General features: G+C 47.0%; 1 protein-coding gene across 1 annotated transcript in view; it reads left to right on the forward strand.

Annotated features, from left to right (window-relative positions):
- The window catches only part of LOC138453534 (alpha-1-antiproteinase-like), a 140,118-nt gene that overhangs the window by 89,725 nt on the left and 30,670 nt on the right, over positions 1–19,723 (forward strand). The window contains exon 3 of the mRNA XM_069606501.1: positions 12,000–12,147. Within this exon, the coding sequence (XP_069462602.1) occupies positions 12,000–12,147 (148 nt within the window). The remainder of the gene's footprint in view (positions 1–11,999; positions 12,148–19,723) is intronic.

Genomic DNA, 19,723 nt, shown 5'->3' on the forward strand with positions numbered 1-19,723 from the left:
GCTTGTTCGCAATGGTAATGTCCACTCATTACTGGGTCTAAATGTCCACTATAATAAGCCAATGGCCTGTGCCCTAGCGTAGTCTTCTGTGTGAGTACCGAAGTCATCACTATTCCATTGGAGTGTTAGAACAAATAAAATGTGTTGTGATAGTCTGGGATCCCTAGTACTGGAGCGGTGTATAATGCTTTCTTTAGCTCCTCAAATACTTCTGTCATTTCATGTGTCCATAACAACTTGCCATTCCCTTTCTGTGCTTCTTTGAGCCCGTTTAACAAGGGTCTTGTATATGTGCTATAGTCAAACACACATGCTCTGCAATAAATACAAAGGCCCAAAAACGGCTGTATTTCTCTCACTGTCTTTGGCATTGGTGTTCTGTGGATCGCCTCAGCCCTTTCCGGAGTTACTTTTCCACCCTTCTTGTGATCTCATCTACCCTAAATATAGCACTTCCCTTTGACAATATTGTAATTTTGCCTTCTCCGCCTTGTAACCCTTTTCTGCCAAGACTGTCAGAAAGTATACTGTCATTTTGATGCTGTTACTATGACTTGCTACACATTAAAATGTCATCCAATTATTCTATTACTGTGCTCGCTATCTGTATGTTACCTAGATCCATCTGAAGGACCCTATTGAAGATGTAGGTGACTCACAATACCCTTGTGGTAATCTTATATGTTGCCACTTCTGGTTTCTATATAGAAATGAAGTTAAGTACTCTGACACTTCATGGAGTGGTATAGAAAAGAAGGCGTTCTTCAAGTCTATTGTAGCTTCCGTTGGGGCGCTTCACAGAATTGTCGCTGGATTCAGAACTAATGGGAATTCTGCTTCTACTATTTGGATCAAAGGACACAAATCCTGAATAAAATGCCAAGATCCCCCTGTTGCCTTTTTCAATGGATACTATGCAGTGTTACACTGCGATTCTAAAGGTACCAGAATGCATTGTTTCACTAATGCAGCAATTGTCGCATAAATGCCCTTGTCTGTGCTTTCCTCAATAGGAATACTATCTGGCACTCTGTAAAACGGCCCCTGGTTTAATCTTTATCTTGACCGCTCCTATCCCCTTTAATAGACCCACGTCATAGGGACTATTGGTCCATAAGACACTGGGTACTCGCCCTAAATCTTCCTTGGAAAATGGTGGGGGCGGTTTCGCAACACAGCCATTCTCTGCGGCACTTCTCTGTAATGTATTTCCACCCAGTGTGTAATGATTATGTCAAACACCACCTCGCTATCTGATTGATCGTCTGGGAATAACTCCTTATCTGTCAGATCAGTCAACCTTTATCCTTTCCCACACTGCAATTGCAGTCCGCCATAATGATCCTGTGTTGCCAGTCACATGCAATACTATCTTTTTGTCTCTTACTATGACTGCTTTGAGTTCTATTTGGATCACTTTTCCTTTTTTCTCATTTAAAGGTATCTCTGGTCTAAATAGAAACTCATTGGGTATGCGTAACAGCCTACCCTGTATTCCTGAGAGCCATGCTATCAATACTTCCACCCCATATGAAAACAGTTCACTGTCTACTGGCACCCCCTGCTGTACCGTCTGGCCATAACAAGCTTGGATGAGTTCCCTCACATTCATTTAATGAATCCCTGGCATTGAGCACACCATCCTTTGTCTGTGAATGAAATTGTCATGTTAAGTCGGCTCATCATGTCTCTACCCATTATATTAACTGGTGTATGTCAGGAATATAACTGTGACATGGTCAGGTCATGTTCTCCCATAGAACATGGTAATTCATTGGTAAAAGGAACTAAATCCGTGGCCCCACGGTATTCATGGCAATGCCTGACATTGGGAATCTCCCCTCCCTCATAAAGGACCGAGTCACACCTGTATCCACGAGAAAGGATAATGTCTTGTCACTCCTATATGTGGTTCCTCAGCCGGATTGGGTGTAACAGGTAGTATTGAACACATCAGGTCTGTCTGTGGGCTGTCCTACTGTGCATATAATGACATGCCTGTCCCTGTTAATGGATTGCCTCCTACAACAGTCGCTCCTGTGTTTATTTTATTTGTTGGCAGAGCACAGACCCAGAGGTATCATTGCGATAAATGTACATAGTTACGACTAGGTAGAAACAGTATGTTATTTACACGGTACCATAGATCGTGAGTTACAAACAGTATGGAAGTTACATTACATCATAGATCATGAGTCCATAGTAGATAGGGCAGTCCAAAATTGTTAACAGATATTTATCAAACACTGAGGTTTTTACTTTCTTACAGAAGTGTGCATAGGCAGGTTCATCTTGGATCTGCTGAGAGAGGGAATTCCAGAATTCCAGAGTGTGGGAGCGATGTTGGTGAAGTAGGAGCCCCCAGCTCTCTTTCCGCAAATCTAGGTATGTTCAAGGCTGATGTGTTGGAAGAGCGGAGATTGCGTATGTTGTGTTTCTTGGTGATGCTGTTAGTGAGGTGGGGGGGCAATGTTGTGTAACCAATGGTAGGTGATGGTAAGGAGTTTGAATTTGATGCAGGCTTTGATGGGAAGCCAGTGTGCCTCCCGTCTGATGTGAGAGATGTGGTTGGAACGCTTCAGGCCCCACTCTGCTCTTAGGGCGTTGTTTGGGGGCAGTTGGAGCTTGTTGATGTTTTTGGTGGAAGTCCCTGCTAGGATAGCACTGAAATAGTCTAGTGTGCTGCTGATGATGGCTCTGGCTAGGATGAGGCATTTGTTGGAGGTAAGGAATTTCCTAGAAAGGTTTATAAGTTTGGTGGAATAGGCTGCAGAGGAGGCAATAGCTGTGAAATGTTTACGCATGTTTAGCGCTCGGCGTCCAGGTAAACGCCTAGCGTTTTTACATGGGCGGAGACAGGGATGATATTACCATCTATGCAAAAGGAGTTGAAGGCAGGGCTGAGGATCTTAAGGCAGTGTGGGGAGCCCACAATAAGGAGCTCTGTTTTTTCATCATTCAGGCAGAGATGATGGGTGGCCATTGAAGCCTGCATGATACTGAAGACGTGATTAATGGTGGTGGAGTCTAGGTTGTGGTTGCCGGTGATTGAGGACCTGCGTATCATCGGCAATGTTGGTGTATGGAATCTTGAGGCTGTCTAGGCGGTCAAAGAGGGGTTTGGTGTACATGTTATGGAGAGTCGGGGAGAGCCAGGAGCCCTGTGGGACACCGCAGGAAACGGGCATGGGGTCAGCTGACTCAGGGCCCGCAAAGACCCTGGTGGATCAGCCGGAGAGAAAGGAGTGGATCCATAAGGTGTCTTCTGGGGCGAGGTGGAAAGTGGTGGTGAGGTGTTTGCAAAGGATTTCATGGTCTACTAGGTCAAAAGCTGCAGAGAGGTCTAACAGTAGGAGGATAGTGAGCTCGCCATTATCCCTAATGTGGTCGAGCTGGATCTTGAGGTCAAGGAGGGCAGATTAAGTGCTTTGTCTGGATCTGAAGCCTGATTGGCAGGTGCCTAATAGATCATGCCTTTCAAGGTGCAGTTGCAAGTAGGCAGTGCAGTCCCAGGATTTTGAGGAAGTAAGGAACTCTGGTGGTGGGGCAGTAGTTGGTCGAGATGGTGGGGTCTAAAGTGGGTTTTTTCAGGAGAGGAATGACCCATGCATCTTTGATGGCAGTGGGAATTGAGTTAGACTTAAATGAAGTGTTGATGAAACTAGCTATCGTAGAGGCCATGGGTTCTGCTCACATTTTGACAATGTGGGCTAGTCAAGTGGCGCCAACACAATTGGAGGCTTTCAAGTGCTGGATGGTAGTGAGGACTTCTGGAGGGGAGGCGGCAGAGAATTGAAATTGGGGAGGAGGGCTGGCAGTAGTGGAGGTGCTGACCAGGGGCGTGGAGGTAGCGGGGGTGGCAGAAGAGATTTTCTGTGAATAGCTTTGTCCCTTCATGTCCGTGTTTTGGTGTCCAGGGAGGATTGGAGAGTGTCCACCATGCTTTGTTTTTTGGGAAGTTGTCAGGTGGGGGTGCTGGGGAATCAAGCTCTCTAAGAATTCTGAAGAGTTCTTTGGTGTTGGAACTTGCATTGGAGATTCTGGTGTTAAAGATGTTGGCTTTAGTATCAAGGATAGCTATTTTATAGATGTCGGGTGAGCACGGAAGGCTGTTTTGTTGGCAGCAGTAGGTTTTTTATTTTCTCCAGAGATGTTCAAGGGTGCGTTTCGGTCATCCGTGTACCAGTTTTGGGTTTTATTTTTTTTTTTACGAGAGGTGGTTTTTAGGGGAGCGTGTTCATAAAGCGCAGAGAGCAGTGCGGGGCTGAAGGATGCTAAAATGACTTTGGGGGAGAATTGTGATTTGAGGGAGGCTAGGATGGAGGGGGTCAGTAGCTCGACTGTAAGCTTATGGGTGTGTCTGGCAGTGATGCAAAGGGGTTTGCTGAAAGTAGGGGTGTTTTTGGTGATAGTGGTAAAGGTGAAAGGGATCAGTGAGTGATCTGACCAAGGAAGGGGGAGAGGGGAAGATACTTGAAGTGGAATGTTGCATGGGAGTACCCAGTCAAGTGTTCTTCCTTTTTCGTGGGTTGGCGAGAGGACCAGTTGAATGAAGTTCATCTCTTCAAGGGTGGCTGTGAGGGCAGATGCCTTATGGTCAGAGGGGTCATAGGAGAATAAATTTGCTGTAAGGCTTGAGGAGTGGGGTGATGAGGAGGGGGATGTCAGTTTCTGTATTCCCAGTGTTGGAGGGTTGGTGATAGAGGAGAAGTAGGTTGATGGTGGTTTGGGGGGAGGATTCAAGTTTGGCCAGAAGGATTTCATAACCTGGTAGTTGCTGCAGAAGTGAGGCTCTGAAAGGGAGGGTGGATTTGTGTATGAAGGCAACACCACCTCTTGGCCGTCTTGACGGTCGACTCGTAGGATGGAGTTATGCAGTAGGTATGGCGAGAGAGAGGATGGGGCTGGCAGCATCGTGTAGCCAAGTTTCAGATAAGGCTAGTAGGTCTAGGTTCTTACCTAATGGGAGGTTGTGGATTTTGGAGGCATGGGTGCAGATGGAGCAAGCATTGATCAGTACATAGGCGAAAGTATTGGTGGGGGTATGTTGGGGAGGAGGAGGGTTAATGGGAAAGCTGGTGGGGATGAGAGAAGGGGGTTTTTGGGAGTGCTTATGATGTTCTGTTGGACCGGTGCCTGCTGTGCTGGTTGTGATGTCTGCATATGTCCCTGCATTTGTAGTGCATGTGTCATGGGCTGGTACTGCTGCGTTTGCATGTCTTGGGTGTGCACCTGTTGTGGTGCGTACATCTGCGCTTGTGTGAGATCTTGAGCATAATCGTCAGTCTGCTCTGTCTGGTACGTGGGCTGTTGCTGTAGTCCCCCGTTCTGATGCAGCCCGCCCCAGTATCTGCACACACGCAGTACGCGGTCAATTTGTCGGCACTCCCAACATTGAGCGGGACCCCTGCCAGTCTTTGCTGTCCCCCATGAAACCTTCCTGCGTTCTGCTGCATTGGGTGTCAAAACCCTCTTCCCTGAGGTATCCCTACTTGTCCCCTTGGCCACTGATTCATATCCCCTCGTCCTGCAAAACCTCCCCCTATCATCTGTAGTTGGTCCTGAACATGCTGAGCAACTACTCCTCTGCTCGTTCACACTGCCCCTTCATCATCATCCTCACTCCCCTGTGAATCCTTGTCTGACCCCATGGTCCCCATACAATGGTTGCTGTCCCCTTCTCAGTCTTACTCAAAGCCAATTCTCCTTAATGTTGTGTCTTCACACTGCTTTTCCTTTGCTCTATCTGTAACTCTGCGTTCCCCCTCACTGAGGGTTCTCCAGCACTCCTGTCTGCCCGTGGGGCAGCTATGCTGCTTCTCCTATAGAGTTCCCCTATCTTTCTTCGTATACCGTCCCCATCCTCATCATGCAAATGTGGCAAGTTCATCTTAATCTCTACTGCTTTCGAAGAGCGCCTTTCTCTGCTCTCGTCTGTCTCGTTCACTTCAGCGCTCCTTTCTTTCCCTGCGTGTGCATTCTTTAACAAGTTGCTCGACTTCTAACCTCCTTTTCTCTTTATTTGCACTTGCCTTTCCTGCTGTTCTGCTTTCCTCCTTGCTATGTCTTCTAGCTCCATTTTCTGTTTCCTCTTACTCAAGCTTCTGCTCGCTCACTTTCTTTTCCCAATGTTTCACTTGCCTCCTTTTCTTCCCTTTCTGTTCTATGCACTTGCATTATCTCAGCCCATTCTTTAGCTTCCTCCTCTGTGTCTTTACTACTCGACAATTCCTTCCCCACGTGCCCTCTCACTTGCTGTATTCCTGTCCAATTTGAGCAATATCTGTCGCCTCTCCATTCATTCAGTACCACCAATTCTTGGCCTTCACTAAGCCCTTAATTCCCCAAGTAATTCTCCTTTAGCTTCACTTGCATCTCGCTGCGCTCCTTACATTCGCTGGTACTGTCTCGCGCTACTTTACGCGCTCGCTTTGTGCCATCAGGTGCACCTTGGCAACTATACGATGGAGGTGCAAAAGTTGGATTGGTTCTCACACCGCTGCTTTTAATTCCTCCATAGGGTACAATCCCTTGTTCTGTTGCAGTGCCTATGTCCGCTGTTTGAGACTTAGCATCCAATGCTGCCGAACCAAGCCGCCTTCCTCGTCCCGAAACATTTTCCTTAACTCATATATGGCCAATTGTTTGCTTTGTTTACCCCCCTTATAAACTGTCTGTAAATAAGTGGTCATTTGTTGCTTCACACATTTGGAAAAGCTTCAGTCTTTGGGCCATGGCTTTGCCAACTTACCCTTTGTGTCGCAAGTCCATTCTGCGCTAAACCTGCGTATTTTGTCTTGAAACTGTGGTAGGGACTTGCATAAATGTTGAAGAGGTGTAGCCCTCATTTTCATCACTTTATGTAACACTACTTAGTTGACCTCAAAACAGGATTTCGATGCATCCAATTTTAATCAATACAATATAACAAATCTTTTCTTAGCGCCTCTGGCTCACCACCATAAATGCAGGCATGCTCAGCGCACCGTCCGCCCCTCTGCAGCTCTCTGCCCTGAAGGCTCAAATCACAACTCCACTCGTAGGATTCACAAGCTCCACCCAAATGGCACAATGCTGGTTTTCAAAGATATGATAGTTTATTTATATCGCACCCATACACGTGATTCATGCCGCAATGAGGGAAGGAAGGGGTACAAGAGAGGAAAAACAACGATCTTACTAGGTCCAGTGAAATTGAGAACGCGCAAGTGCAGGGGAAAGGAAAGGGGGAAAGTGCAAGGGGACGAGGAGGAGTGGAAAGTGCTGAACACGAGATGAAGTAACAACAAGAAGTAGTGCGGCCAGCAGGTGGCACGTGCAACAATTGAGCGCAGACTGCGAGTGTCTGATAAGTGCAGGTAAGGGGACTGTAGGATTGCAGATACAGACCCAAGTGCAAGGGATGCTGGGAGACAGTGCCGGTGTGCAGCTGGGTGGGCTGGTATCTGGGCTGGACTACAGAGGGTAGCCAGCAGGCCAGTGCAAAAACAGAGATCAGCAGGGGAGAGGAAGAGAGAAGGCGGAAGCAAAGAGGAATGTCTTGAAGAGCGTACGGAACCGAAGATGGTTCTCCTCGAGCTTTAGAGGGGCAGGGAGGCTGTTCCAGAGGAAGGCCTCAGACAAGGACAGAGATCTACTGCCAACTCATTGCTTGGAGAAGTGACTGACCCTGAGGGAGTTTGAGGTTGAGGAGCGAAGAGCTCAAGTAGGAAGGTATTAAAGGTAATCACAATCGGCAAACTACCCACCAAGTTGTATCATGTTCTTGTACATCTGAAGTCCTATTAAACGACCCCATAGGTGACATCATCACTACTGTAGAGGATGATGTTTCAATACTCAATCTTTCAATAGATATGTCTGCTTATGAACTGCCCCAAACACAACAACAAACATAACATATAAACGGCCGTCTTTCTGTCGCCTAACAGGGTAAGCCAATAAATGTCATGGTCCCTCTTCTATAGTGTCACCTTATAGGAATTCATCTCAGAGAGATCAATCAGGAGACCACCTTCCATGAAATAAAGTACTTCTTCCGCTAACCAATATACCCAGGTAAGCCATTATGTACTCATCGATGAACCAAGCTAAATCCTAACTCACAGGGAAACCACTACTTATACAATATATATTTCCAAAGTTTTTATCATCCGTAAGTTAAGCTGACTGTCTAAGCCGATGGCCCAAACTGACCGCCTAATGAACAGGTATCCTTACATCAAACAAAAACTTCAACAAAAAACACCAAATGAAACTCTCCCCCCCCCTAACTCCTCCCCCATTTGCCATATAGCTGAGTCTATGCTTGCACTCTGTGATCCACTGAGGTCTTTCGGACACTGAATCTCCCACAACCCACCGCTCTGCCGTCGGGTCTGATGGGTATCCCACAGGAAGTGGGCAGGAATTTCCTCCAAAGGCACCTCCTGTCGACTTCTTCTCCTTTCAGACACACGTGTTTTAGGCATCGGTTTCCACAGGTCGCCACAAAGACCATTGGGCAATCGGTAGGACGAGACAGTTTCTCGATGAAAAATCCTAACAACCCCACCTCTGCTACAACTTTGTATAGATGTGGCCGGGGCTCTCTAGCAATCGCCACAATTATCAGCAGAGCACACTCAAGCACATGAAAAAACCCCTGCCACAAGAACGGAAGACTCAGCCATGGAGCAAAGTTACTGTCGTATTAGCAAACAAAAATGACAGGGATCACAGCAGGAAAACAAATATCCTCCGGAGTGCTCATCTTCTAAGCATGTCACCCGGTTTTATCTTGGTGACAAATTCACCTTCCAACCCAGAAACGTATCAGACGTTCATATTGGTCAGTTTGGTTGAGCTACATATAGGAGCTATAAGGGTTATTTCTACTATTGGATAGCCATATCTAGTGGTTTCTCCTAGGGCCACCTCAACTAGTGTCAATCTAACACTGGCCATTGCAACAAATTCTATCCCCACGTGAAAGGTGAATCTGGATTGGGCAGAATGTGTCCTCCCATCTCTGGGACCCTGGACGGTTACCAGACTGAGTGTACCTTTTCAAGGCAATGGAAATAAACATGGAGGTGCAAAGTGTTCTCTAATGTTACCACCTAAGCCTGGGAGAGTGCATTCAGTTGGCAGTTCGTGGGCAACTCTTGTAACTTTTCCTCTTTAGTTCGATGGGAAAGGTCCTCTTCATCTACCTCGGTTGAATGGGCATTGGGCCTCATTACGACTCAGGCATAAGGGTTTTACGGCGGCGTTAACAGCGCCGACCCTTACCGCCTGAGTACGAGGTCCCTTAGCGCCATGGCAGACTTAACACCTGCTTTTAGCAGGTGTTAAAATCCATGGCGCTTAGGGACCATGGAGTTAATTACGCCACCGTAATTTACGGTGGCGTAATTAACGCCTTCCCCACTCCCATTATGCCCTATGGGGCAAAAATGGGAATGGGGAAGGGTAAATGGGGATTGGGGACTTACCGCCCCGCCAAGGTCGGAATGGGGCGGTAAGTCCGCCAAGCACCATGGCGTAAACGTAGTTTACGCCATGGTGGTAAAGTCACGGCCCAGGCGGTAACTTACCGCCTGGGTCGTAATGAGGCCCATTGTCCTGTTCGGATGGGTCACGTGTGTTGAGACCACGAAATGAAGCTGTCCTGCTTGTAATTATGAGGATTTTAGCATGATTTTCTGCAGGTGGCTCATTGTCTTGGTAACTGGAACTTTTCGTCTCTACGTGTCCTTAGCTGTGTGCCTTGTTTCTGCACTCCTCTGACTGTGGCATTCATGTCAGCCTTTTCATGTACCCAAAGCCTGTCTTTCCTTTGTCATTCATTTCAGAGGCCTATAACTTCCATATCATTCCTTATGGCTTCTCCATGTTAGTAGCATTCAAGCATGTGCAAGCTAGCTATATGAATACTTTACATCTTGCGGTTTCAGCTTTGGCGAAGCATGTGAGAAATGTATGTGTGTCTGTCCTCTACCTACGTGGGTCAGAAGCATGTCCTTTGTTCCTATATGCAGTAAACTAGTGCATGTTCGTGTAACTTCATGAATGTATAAATATGTACTTCATGTAGAAGTGCGGCTACGTTGTGATGTCTGTGGTGACGTCATTGATTTCTGGCTTTGCAGTCAGTCGACTTGCTCGATGGACGTCCTTTCCATATCGTCCAAATCATCGATTGGGTGTGGTCTGAACAGCTGTCTGAGAGTGTAACTCCTCTCACACCTGCAATACATCGGCGATGGGCCTAAGAATGAGGCACATTTGCTGTTTCTCTGTCTTCGTGTTGAGTCATGTGGGGGGCATGATGGTCAGATTTCCATCCCACCGGTCTCGATCCAGCTGACACAGGACCTGTAACAGACTCCCTCAGCCACCCAACAGCGTCTTCTGCAGAGTTCTCTCTATAGGTCGAGTGCAGACTTTGAACATCCTGGGATCTCCGATGCAGAGGGAAAGCAAAGTCGAAGACATTGAGTTCTTCTCTTTCTATTTTATGGGTCTTATTCCATCCCTGCGTAACGTCAACACCTGTTGTCCATGGCACCTGGGCATTTCTCATACTTCCTGTGAGCCACCTCGTCTCAGTACTAGGACAGTCCGTAATCCTAATTTTTTTCAGTGGTCTTCTTTGTCCTAGTACTTTCTGTCTTAGTTGTACCTCTGGCACTACAGAAATACATTGATTTGCTTTCAATACAGTGGTTTGAAATGGAGGAGGAGGGGGGGTAAGGCATGAGGTGGTGTTATGCAATGGTGGGGCACCAAGGTGGTTGTCCATATCCCCAAAGGGAGAGTCCCTCCCCATGAGGTCCTCCCATATTAAAACCACCCCTAGGTGGACTATTGGGTAGCAGCCACACCTCCCTAGCCTTATGGGAAAGGGCTTCCCCCTGGAGAGAAGCGACGATACCTGGCAAATCAACACAATACCACCAAGCGGTGGGTAGAGAAGACAAGAACATTAGCTTGCTTGCCGTACCAATAGAGCTACACAGTAAAGACCACCATAAAAATTAAACGTTGAGGGAGTGAGAGAAAGGGAGGTAGAGGAAGGAAGGCCATTGTGCAACAAACCAGTGTGGGGAAAGTGGGTGGTGCTTAGCCCCGTTTGAAGACTTCTCCATGTATATACACATCCAGGAGGGGAAGACCAGTCCGAATTGGTGAGGGAAAGCTGTCCAATCCATGTAGAAGGAGGGAAATTAAATGTAAGCAGGGGACAGAAAACGTTACTTATGTGTGGGATTTTTCAGGCGAGGTCAGCAGTGGAATAGGAGGGACAAGAGACCAGCAGGAAGGAAGGAAGGAGCAGCGGTTTGTATAGGAAATTGTTGGAGGAGATGTTACTGATTTAGGAGTGAAAATGTATCTGCAGTAGTTGGCCACACCCTGGGTTTATGCCGGGATACTCGCTCCCCTACTGCCCAAAATCAGCTAACAAGCTCACCATTCAGGCTCCTTCAACTATGAGCATTTGTTCACATTTCTACAACTTCAGTTTGCACCTTAGTTCAATGGCAAATGCCCTCCACAAATGGCTGCAAGAAAAACGTAGGGGTTTTTCTTTCCACTTAGTAAAAGGGGAAATGGTGGGAATAGAAATATTTGGTTTTCCGTGTGCAGAATGGGCACGTGAGTGTAATTAATGTTTAGGTAAATGATAGCCGTAGGTTTTATTGCATTTAAGACCATTTTGAGACCAATTTATGAGCCCTTGAGCATTACATTAATATAGTGATGTTATTTATATGTCAATCACACAGACTTAGTTGTATTGTGTACAGAAATACTTGAAAATAACAGAAAAACTTGAAAATCACTTAATACATCTGTAAACCTGGTCCTGTTTTACACCTGGATTTGTGGATAGCAATATATTAAATAGTTGTGCATGCTCTACAATCCGAGTTTTACAATGAGCTTTCATTACCATGCAAATGTATTCAGTAAAAGTCACTGCATTATGGTTTTGTCCCCCTCTCCTCCTGTAGCACTATAGACCTGCATATGCCCAGGTTCTCTATCTCGGGTACTCTTGACCTGAAGGATCTACTCCAAAAGATGGGGGTTACTGACGTCTTCTGTGACCAAGCCGATCTGTCCGGGATCACCAGCGCCTGCAAGCTGAAAGTATCCAAAGTAAGATTTTGTTTTAAGTTCTGCTGAACTGCACATCTGAGGTTCTTTGTTTCATTGAGGTTGCATGTATCAACAATTCTCTTCATAGCATATTCCTGAACACTGACAAAGAGGGCAAACCAGTTCTAAAGAACTTCCAGTAATGGCGCAACACCTCCCCTAGCAATCCATGTCATCCTGTGTGTGGCCACGGAGTACGAGGAGTTCGACGAATGCGCTTTTAAATGGCTTTTTTATAGCTAACTAGGGATTTTCATTCTGCAATGAAATAATTGCCAGCTGCACCTTACAAAACAGCCACAGACTTGCAAATATATCTTAATTCAGTTTAGAAATGACCCCTTGACCTGACTTCTGCGGCAAGACATTTTGCATTGAATGTTTCCCCTTCATATATTCAAAGCTCAAGATTACAGCCGTGGGACTTTGGTTACAAAGTATCAATATCACTGCAAGAAATGCATTCTTTCTCGGAACTGCATCACCACACTCCAGGCGTGAAGTGTCCTGTAGCAACATTTAATATTGAAACTTTGTAATAACCGCCCTGCATCCCTAATTTTGCATTTTCCTAAAATGTGTAGAATGTGTGCCTGTTGCTGTTCTCTAATGTACATCTGGCAAATACTTCAGTGCAGTTTAAAAACAATGTACGTAGAAGTGCCCCTTTTAGGAGTTCTAGTGAGGTTGTGCTTTCACCTCAAGAGGAGCCCTTGGTTTAAAAGGTGAGGTTGGACTGTCCTAGGTTGTTCCAGTGACATTGTAAGGAAAGTATAACTGTAGCAGATGTTTCTCTAATAGAATAAAGCTTTTTGTGATATTTCCCAGATTGACCTTTTACAATTGACCTTTAGTCCTAATTGGCCTAATAATAGTGGTCCTAATTGACCTTCTACACAATTGACCTTTACCTTTATTTTACTTTTTATATATATGTGGGGGGTGGGTTTGGGGTAATAAATAATATAATGGGATTGGGTAGGAGGTTGCAGGGGTTTTTGGATTGAGTGGATGGTTGCAGGGGGTTCCCCCCTCCCGCATATATGTCCTAATTGACCTTCATTTCACAATCAATTGTGCAGAAGGTCAATTCTCCTGCGATCAATTGTGAAAAGGTCAATTAGTATACATCCCTTTTTGTGTCATGGTCACCTGTGCATTGTTCCAGGGGAAACTGGTGCCCGGGGGTCCAGGGGAAGCCACTCGCTAAGTGATGCAATCCCTGGATACAGTATATGGAGGGTCACCGCAGCGCACCCCAGTCTTCCTTGGGTGCCCCAAGAGTACAACCATTATCGGGAACGGTGCATTATGAAATGTGAAGGAGGCCGTCCAGCAAGGGAATTAGGGGTCAGCGCTACTCCACAGAGAGTCATCATTGTAAAAGCAGCCCAGAGAAGGGTGCATAGCCTTTTCCTGCTATGCACCATGTGTCACCGTTACCAAAACTGATATGGCTGCCTCCCTCCATCTCCAGGTCTTTCCGGGAGGACCTGGACAACCTACTCTTCAAAGAGCATCACACTAGTCACACTACTCAATCCTACAACTCTGCATCTGAAACCTTCTTCCAATTCCAGAGCGCCCCCCACCTGCAGCTCCTGCTGCCCATTCCCGCTTCCTCCTCTTTACCGCCACCCTGCCTGTAACCTCCTAGGTGCAATCCTGTTGTGCAGTGCTCCATTGCTTCCAATCTTGGTGTATGCTTTATAATTCTAAGGTATACCTACAGAGGGACCAAAATTGTGATTGGATAAGCAGGAGCTAAAACCAGCTCTGGGGTATCGAGCATTAACCAGTGACAGGAGCTACCACTGGAGAATGAGGAGCTAGTGCATAGCCTTCCCCAAATCTAACTACCACATAGGATGCACACTATCATTTTGTCCCTTATGTATGAGCCATCATGCTTTAAATGCTGTATAAATGTGTGCTACTGTTTATAGTTTGTTCCAAATAAACAGAGTTACATTCATATCAGTGTTTTTGTTTGGCATCGGTTGGCCTGGGGAGCTAACAGTGACTCCTGGTAGGTATTGGTGTGACGGTAGCCAGGCTGGTCTAAGCTACAAGCAGGTGCTAAATAGCTACCAGCTACCTTCACTTTCGAAATCTGCCTACATACAGAAAAGCAAGTGATTAGGTCAAATAGGCCACTATGTGTGTTGGGCCAGTTGGATAGAGAAAGATAGATTAGAGATCCTGCAAGAGCCTGCCTAGACACTGGAGAATACCACTGACCAGACACTGGTGGTATCTGCAATGTCACCAGACTTAACTAAAGACTTTTGCCACGTGGAAGAAAGATGGGGCATGGAAAGAAATCCTACCCATGAAAGGGGGAATAAATAATCCCTATCCAGAACAAGAGGGTAAGTTTCACTTCTTGCCCTTGTAAGCACAGGAGAACTGGTATCATATGAAGGCCAAGACAAAGACTGAGACTCTGAGTGAGTTTAAGGGTGCCTCCCTGTGCATGAAAGCCACAGTGCCTTGCCTCCTTGATTTAACCCCTCCTGTTTTTTCTGTGTCTTTCTCCACTTAGACTTTCACTCTGTCTTCCTCCTCGTCCTCCTCTTTCCTCAGGTCTCTCCACTCCCTCCTCCGGTCTGTCGAATTTCCACCTCCTCCAGTTACTGTCCTCCTCACCAGCTCTTTCGACTCTGCTTCCAAATCTTTCATTAGCGTCCTTTTCAAGTTTTTCCACTTTAGTTTCCCTCCTTTCACCGTTTCCTGGCATCCTTCTATGTCTGGTTCTGCCCCTTATATTTTCTGCTCATTCTCATCTTCCGTCCTCACTTGCCCTTCTTCCCCACTCCAGGCGGCACTGCTTTCTGCCTTCGAACACCCAAACCTGGCGCCAAGTGGATGTTATTAAAATAATAGCAGTTGGTGCTCTGTGGGGGACTGCCTATGCTGCACCATACTTGCCGCAGTGCTTCAGACCCTGAGCACAGGGATTGGCTTTTCATATTTGAATTGTCATTCACAGTGGATTCTGGTTGGTCTATGCTCCGGGCCACGGTTCCCTGGACCTAACTTGCAAGAGGGTGGTGCACTCTCATGGATCTTGGATTGTTTCTGTACAGCTTCCACCTTTGTTTCCTGCCCGCCCGCCTCCACTCTCCCCTGTCCTTTCACCCAAGAACTCTCCTTCCCTTCTTATTCCCCTCTCAAAATTCTGCCAGCATTCCTTGAACTCCTATCCGACTACGAGTGTCTCTCCCCCCCTAGCTCGCAAGTTGTCACCAGGGAATGATGGAGAGTCAGTTGTGAGCAAAACCACTGTTTGATGCCAGGTGGTGGGAAGCAACGGGACCCTGCTCTCTTCCATTCACCCATTGGCCACACTGCCTTTACTTGGGTCTCCTGAACATGAGTCGTAAGCCAAGATAACTTTGATTGTGACTCCTATGGTGTGGTGGAGTAAGGAGGATGATACTGGGAAAGCATTTTGGGCTACACACTTACATTTTAAAGAACAAAAACCTCTCTCGCTGCCTAGCTCTAAAAGGGTTCTCTCTAACAAATAACTTGGGTGCTCGTCGTCAGGATGCAAGTCAAAAACCCCAATGTCCACTGTCCAAACCAACTACTCTATACGTGCCACTGTTCAATAAACAGAAAATGTTTAACCATTTGCTTAACAGCACTCTCAGGAGGATGACTCCCTTCTCCTGGTACAATGAGCCAGTATTAGGCGGAGTTCACATCAGGCTCTTGCAATAGGGTCTGTTTTAGACCTGGAGAATGACTCGCTTCTCCGGGTCTAATTGGATTATTCCTGAACGACTGTCCCTTGATAGTCTTTTGCACAAGCTTTTTAAAAATGTCTTAAATTAATTCCACAGACTACTCTTGATCAGTTGTTTACTGTTTTATCAACTGTCTTCTTTATTGTTATTTCCCGCTCATGGTTTCTTGAATCTTGAGCCAGCCCTTGCTTATTGTTGGGGAGATTACTCCCATACAGTTCCTGAGCTCTCTGGTCTTTTACACTCTTGATATCGTCACTGCTGTGATGAGGGTGTTCACTCCCAAGGCACTCTTGGCTTTGCAGGTCACTACGACAAGGAATATCACTCCCATGACTTCCTTGACTCTTAGTTCTTTGCATATTATTATTGTGATGTTGGGAGTTCGCTCCCGAGGCACTTTTGGCTTCCCTGGATGTCACCACTGTGACGAAGGAAGACTACTCCCAAGGAATACTGAACTCTGAGGTTGCTCCAAACCCCTACCGGTTCTCCCACTATTTCCATTATCTATGATGCATCAGGCTGGGTTGCTGGTTCTTTGTGGGTTGTTGGGTTGCCTCGTGCCACTTCAGCATCTCCTGTTTTCTTCACTCCACTCCCAGCTTCGTCCTTGCGGCTTTGCAGAGACTTGAGCCACACGGTTCAGACACAGTTGCTGGACCACACGGTCCACCTCCCTGAGGTCCCACCACCGCTGTCTCTTCTTCCACTCTAAAGCCGGTCGGAAACTTGACTCCCACTGCAGGGCTCTACTGACCTTCCTGGACAATCCCCGCGACAGGGGATCACCATGTCTGCAGTTTCACATTCCCATGTTCTAACTTCCCTAGCTTCCGGCTTCTCTCCTCCTAGTACGTCTTCAGTCTTTACTTTATATAGCAGGCTCCACCACCGCGTAACATCAAGATCTTGGTATCTTGCCTTGGATATTGTCTTTATGCCTCCTTGGGCCACCTCGTTACAGTATCCTCCGTATTTGGCCAGGGAGCATTTTGTATCACTCCTCTAATCTTCACAGTATTGTCATGAGATGTATTAGTAGGTTTTACAGAGAAAAAAGAAAGGTTTACCTTAACATACAGTAGCTCTGTCAGACATGCTCCCTACACATCCTAGGGATTTTGGGGACTCCAGGGTAAGAGGGCTAGGGAGTTCCTTCATGGAACGGGAGTCCTTGTCCCCACGAGGGGAGTCTTCCCCCTGGGAGGTCCTGCATTCTGCCACCCCAAGGGGGAATATGGAGTAGCAGCCTCAAGTCCTTAGCCTCACAGGGAAGAGCTCCCTCTGGGGAGAAGTGATGTCCTCTCATGATTCATCACACTCTCCAGAGCAACTTTTAGCAGTCCTAAGCACTGGTTGTTTCAAAGAGCATTGCATTCCCACTGGACCTTGTTGGGAATGGGTGTTTGGGAAACTAGAGTCCTGCCATATGGTTTTGCATGTTGGAGATGTGGGCTTTGGGGCAGCAGGAGGATCCTACTGTAATGATTCACTGACTCATCACTTCTCCCTGAGGGAGAGCCCTTTTCCATGAGGCCAAGGAGGTGAGACCGCTCCCCGATAGGCCCCCCATGGTGGTGGTATAATGCGGGACAATCTCATGGGGAGGGATTCCACACCCAACCACGAGGTAGAAGGTTGACCATCTAGGGTATAGACCTTATGAGAACATCACCTCCCCACCCATCTGGCCTCTCCTTCTAACCTTGTTGTAGACAGAAGACCTATGTGCTATTATAAGGCAGACTACCTCAAGGTCTGGGAAGTACTGAGACGAAGAAGAACATCAGGAATATAGGTAATCTAAGCACTGGGACGAGGTGGGGCACAGGAACAGTGAAGAGTAATACCAAAAGAGAACTGCAACAGTATAAACATCCACGGAGGTGTGGTTCCTCCTACATAATAAAGACCAAAGAAAGACCACCTGTCAGGGAGACACAGCCAAAAAGGCCAAGAGACCGTGAAGCCCGGGAAGCAAGAAGGAGACGCAGAGAAGGCCAGGATGGAGCAGAGAGCAGTCTACTCCCGGAGACAACAGTACAGTTGGACTCCTTTGACCGACGGCATCCAGACGGTAACTAGAGGCTGGCAGATGGTGATGCGAACGCACTTTGGTCTAAGGGCCGGGCAGGGTCCGCGAGGTGAAGACCCTGAGATGCCTGCGCAACACACAGAGTTAGAGAGAGACCGCAGGAAGATCCGGCCACGCATCCCGAGCACAGGCAATGTAACGGGAGAGGCATGGGGACCGGTAGGGGCTGCAACGTGCAGGAGGCAAAAAACCTGCATGGATATAACGATCAGGACTATTCCATTTGTGTCAGTACTTGGCAAGTGAGGCAGTCAAGGGGACAAAGAGAAGGGAAGGGAAACCAGGATCAGGGACCCAAACCAAGCGGAATAAGAGTCCTCTGCCTCGTGGCAGTACTTTGCAGGGAAGTGAACCAAGTGGGCCCAATTAAAGTAGAGAAGATCAGGTAACGGACCCTCCAAACACTCAGTTAGATATTGTAGGTGTCAAACCTAGTCAAGAGAAGAGCAGGGGAAGCCATTCCCCCTGGTTGTAAGAGACTGTTTTCTGATTACCAGGAAAAGGGAGTCATTCTCCTGGGAGGAAGGTCCAGCAGGCCTGGGGAAGGCAGTCGTTCCTGCAGGCTAATTAGAGACTAAGGCCAAATGCCCGGAGAAAAGAGGCGTTCTCCTGGCCCACAAAGTAAATATTGTTTGGAACTTTTCAACCTGGGGAAGGGAGTTATTCTCCCAGTCTATCTGAGACTGATCACCAGGAAAAGGGAGGCATTCTCCTGGGACCAGAACAGTACTGCTTAATTCTTTATTTTATAGTATAAGGGGCATAGGTAAGGTTTTCTTGACGAAGAATGGTGGACACTTACTTTAACAGACATCCTGTCAGTCAGCTTAGATCTTCAGTTGAGGCAGGGAAACCCCTCTTAGGAATAGGGAAAGATAGGTTTTCTCTTGCTTTATTTCTTCAAACAAGTATTTAGCCCCAACCATGCCACCTTTGTATCAGAATCCTTCTTCTACACCCTTACACTGCCCACTGTTCTCTGGAATCTGCAAGCAAAAAGGGGTAAATCCCCCATAGGTTTAGGGGCTTCAATCATGTAGGTAGACTTACCCAGAGTTGTCTGTCTTCCCCATCCCCAATAGGTGGCACATCCTGTATCCATCTACAATGATTGGCTTTCTTCACTTTAGGTTTGATATCACTGATCGCAGTCACAGGTCTTTTCCCTCCCACAGACCCAATCTCCTGCAGGGTACCTGCCTCGCCCCCCTTAAGGTGCCTCCGGGTCCTGTAGGAGGCTATAGAGTGAACTAGAGCATCTGCACTGGTGCCCTTCCATAAATCCTCTTCTGTTAAGACCAGGTTTTTCCTGGTTGATTCCTTTGCTATCAGGAACCTGCAATGACAGTGCCTGTACGTCAGGCAGGATGAGACCAGAAAGGCATCTGCAGTGAGTACGGTTAAAAGCCTGGATGCTACCCGCCCAGCCACCCTGAAAATTGACTCTTTGCCCCACGTAAGTTCCACACTATTCCTCCCTCTTTCTGATTATAGCTGCTTTTGAATGGTAATCTGGGCCCACATGGACTGTGTTCCTCCGTGCATTATTGGTGCTGGTTCCCTCTTTGCATTGACCATTTTGCCCTTCACCCATGTTCAAACTGCCACCTGTCAGCCTCCAAAAAAAGTTCAGAAAGTCTAAACTATGTGAAGAATGGCTGCCAGTTGTGAAGGGAGTAGTGAGCAGTGTGAGGCCAATCAAGTGTTGGTGGTTTAACTGTCA

The sequence above is a fragment of the Ambystoma mexicanum genome, chromosome 4p, assembly GCF_040938575.1.
Source record: "Ambystoma mexicanum isolate Mex_15411 chromosome 4p, UKY_AmexF1_1, whole genome shotgun sequence".
Lineage (NCBI taxonomy): Eukaryota > Metazoa > Chordata > Amphibia > Caudata > Ambystomatidae > Ambystoma > Ambystoma mexicanum.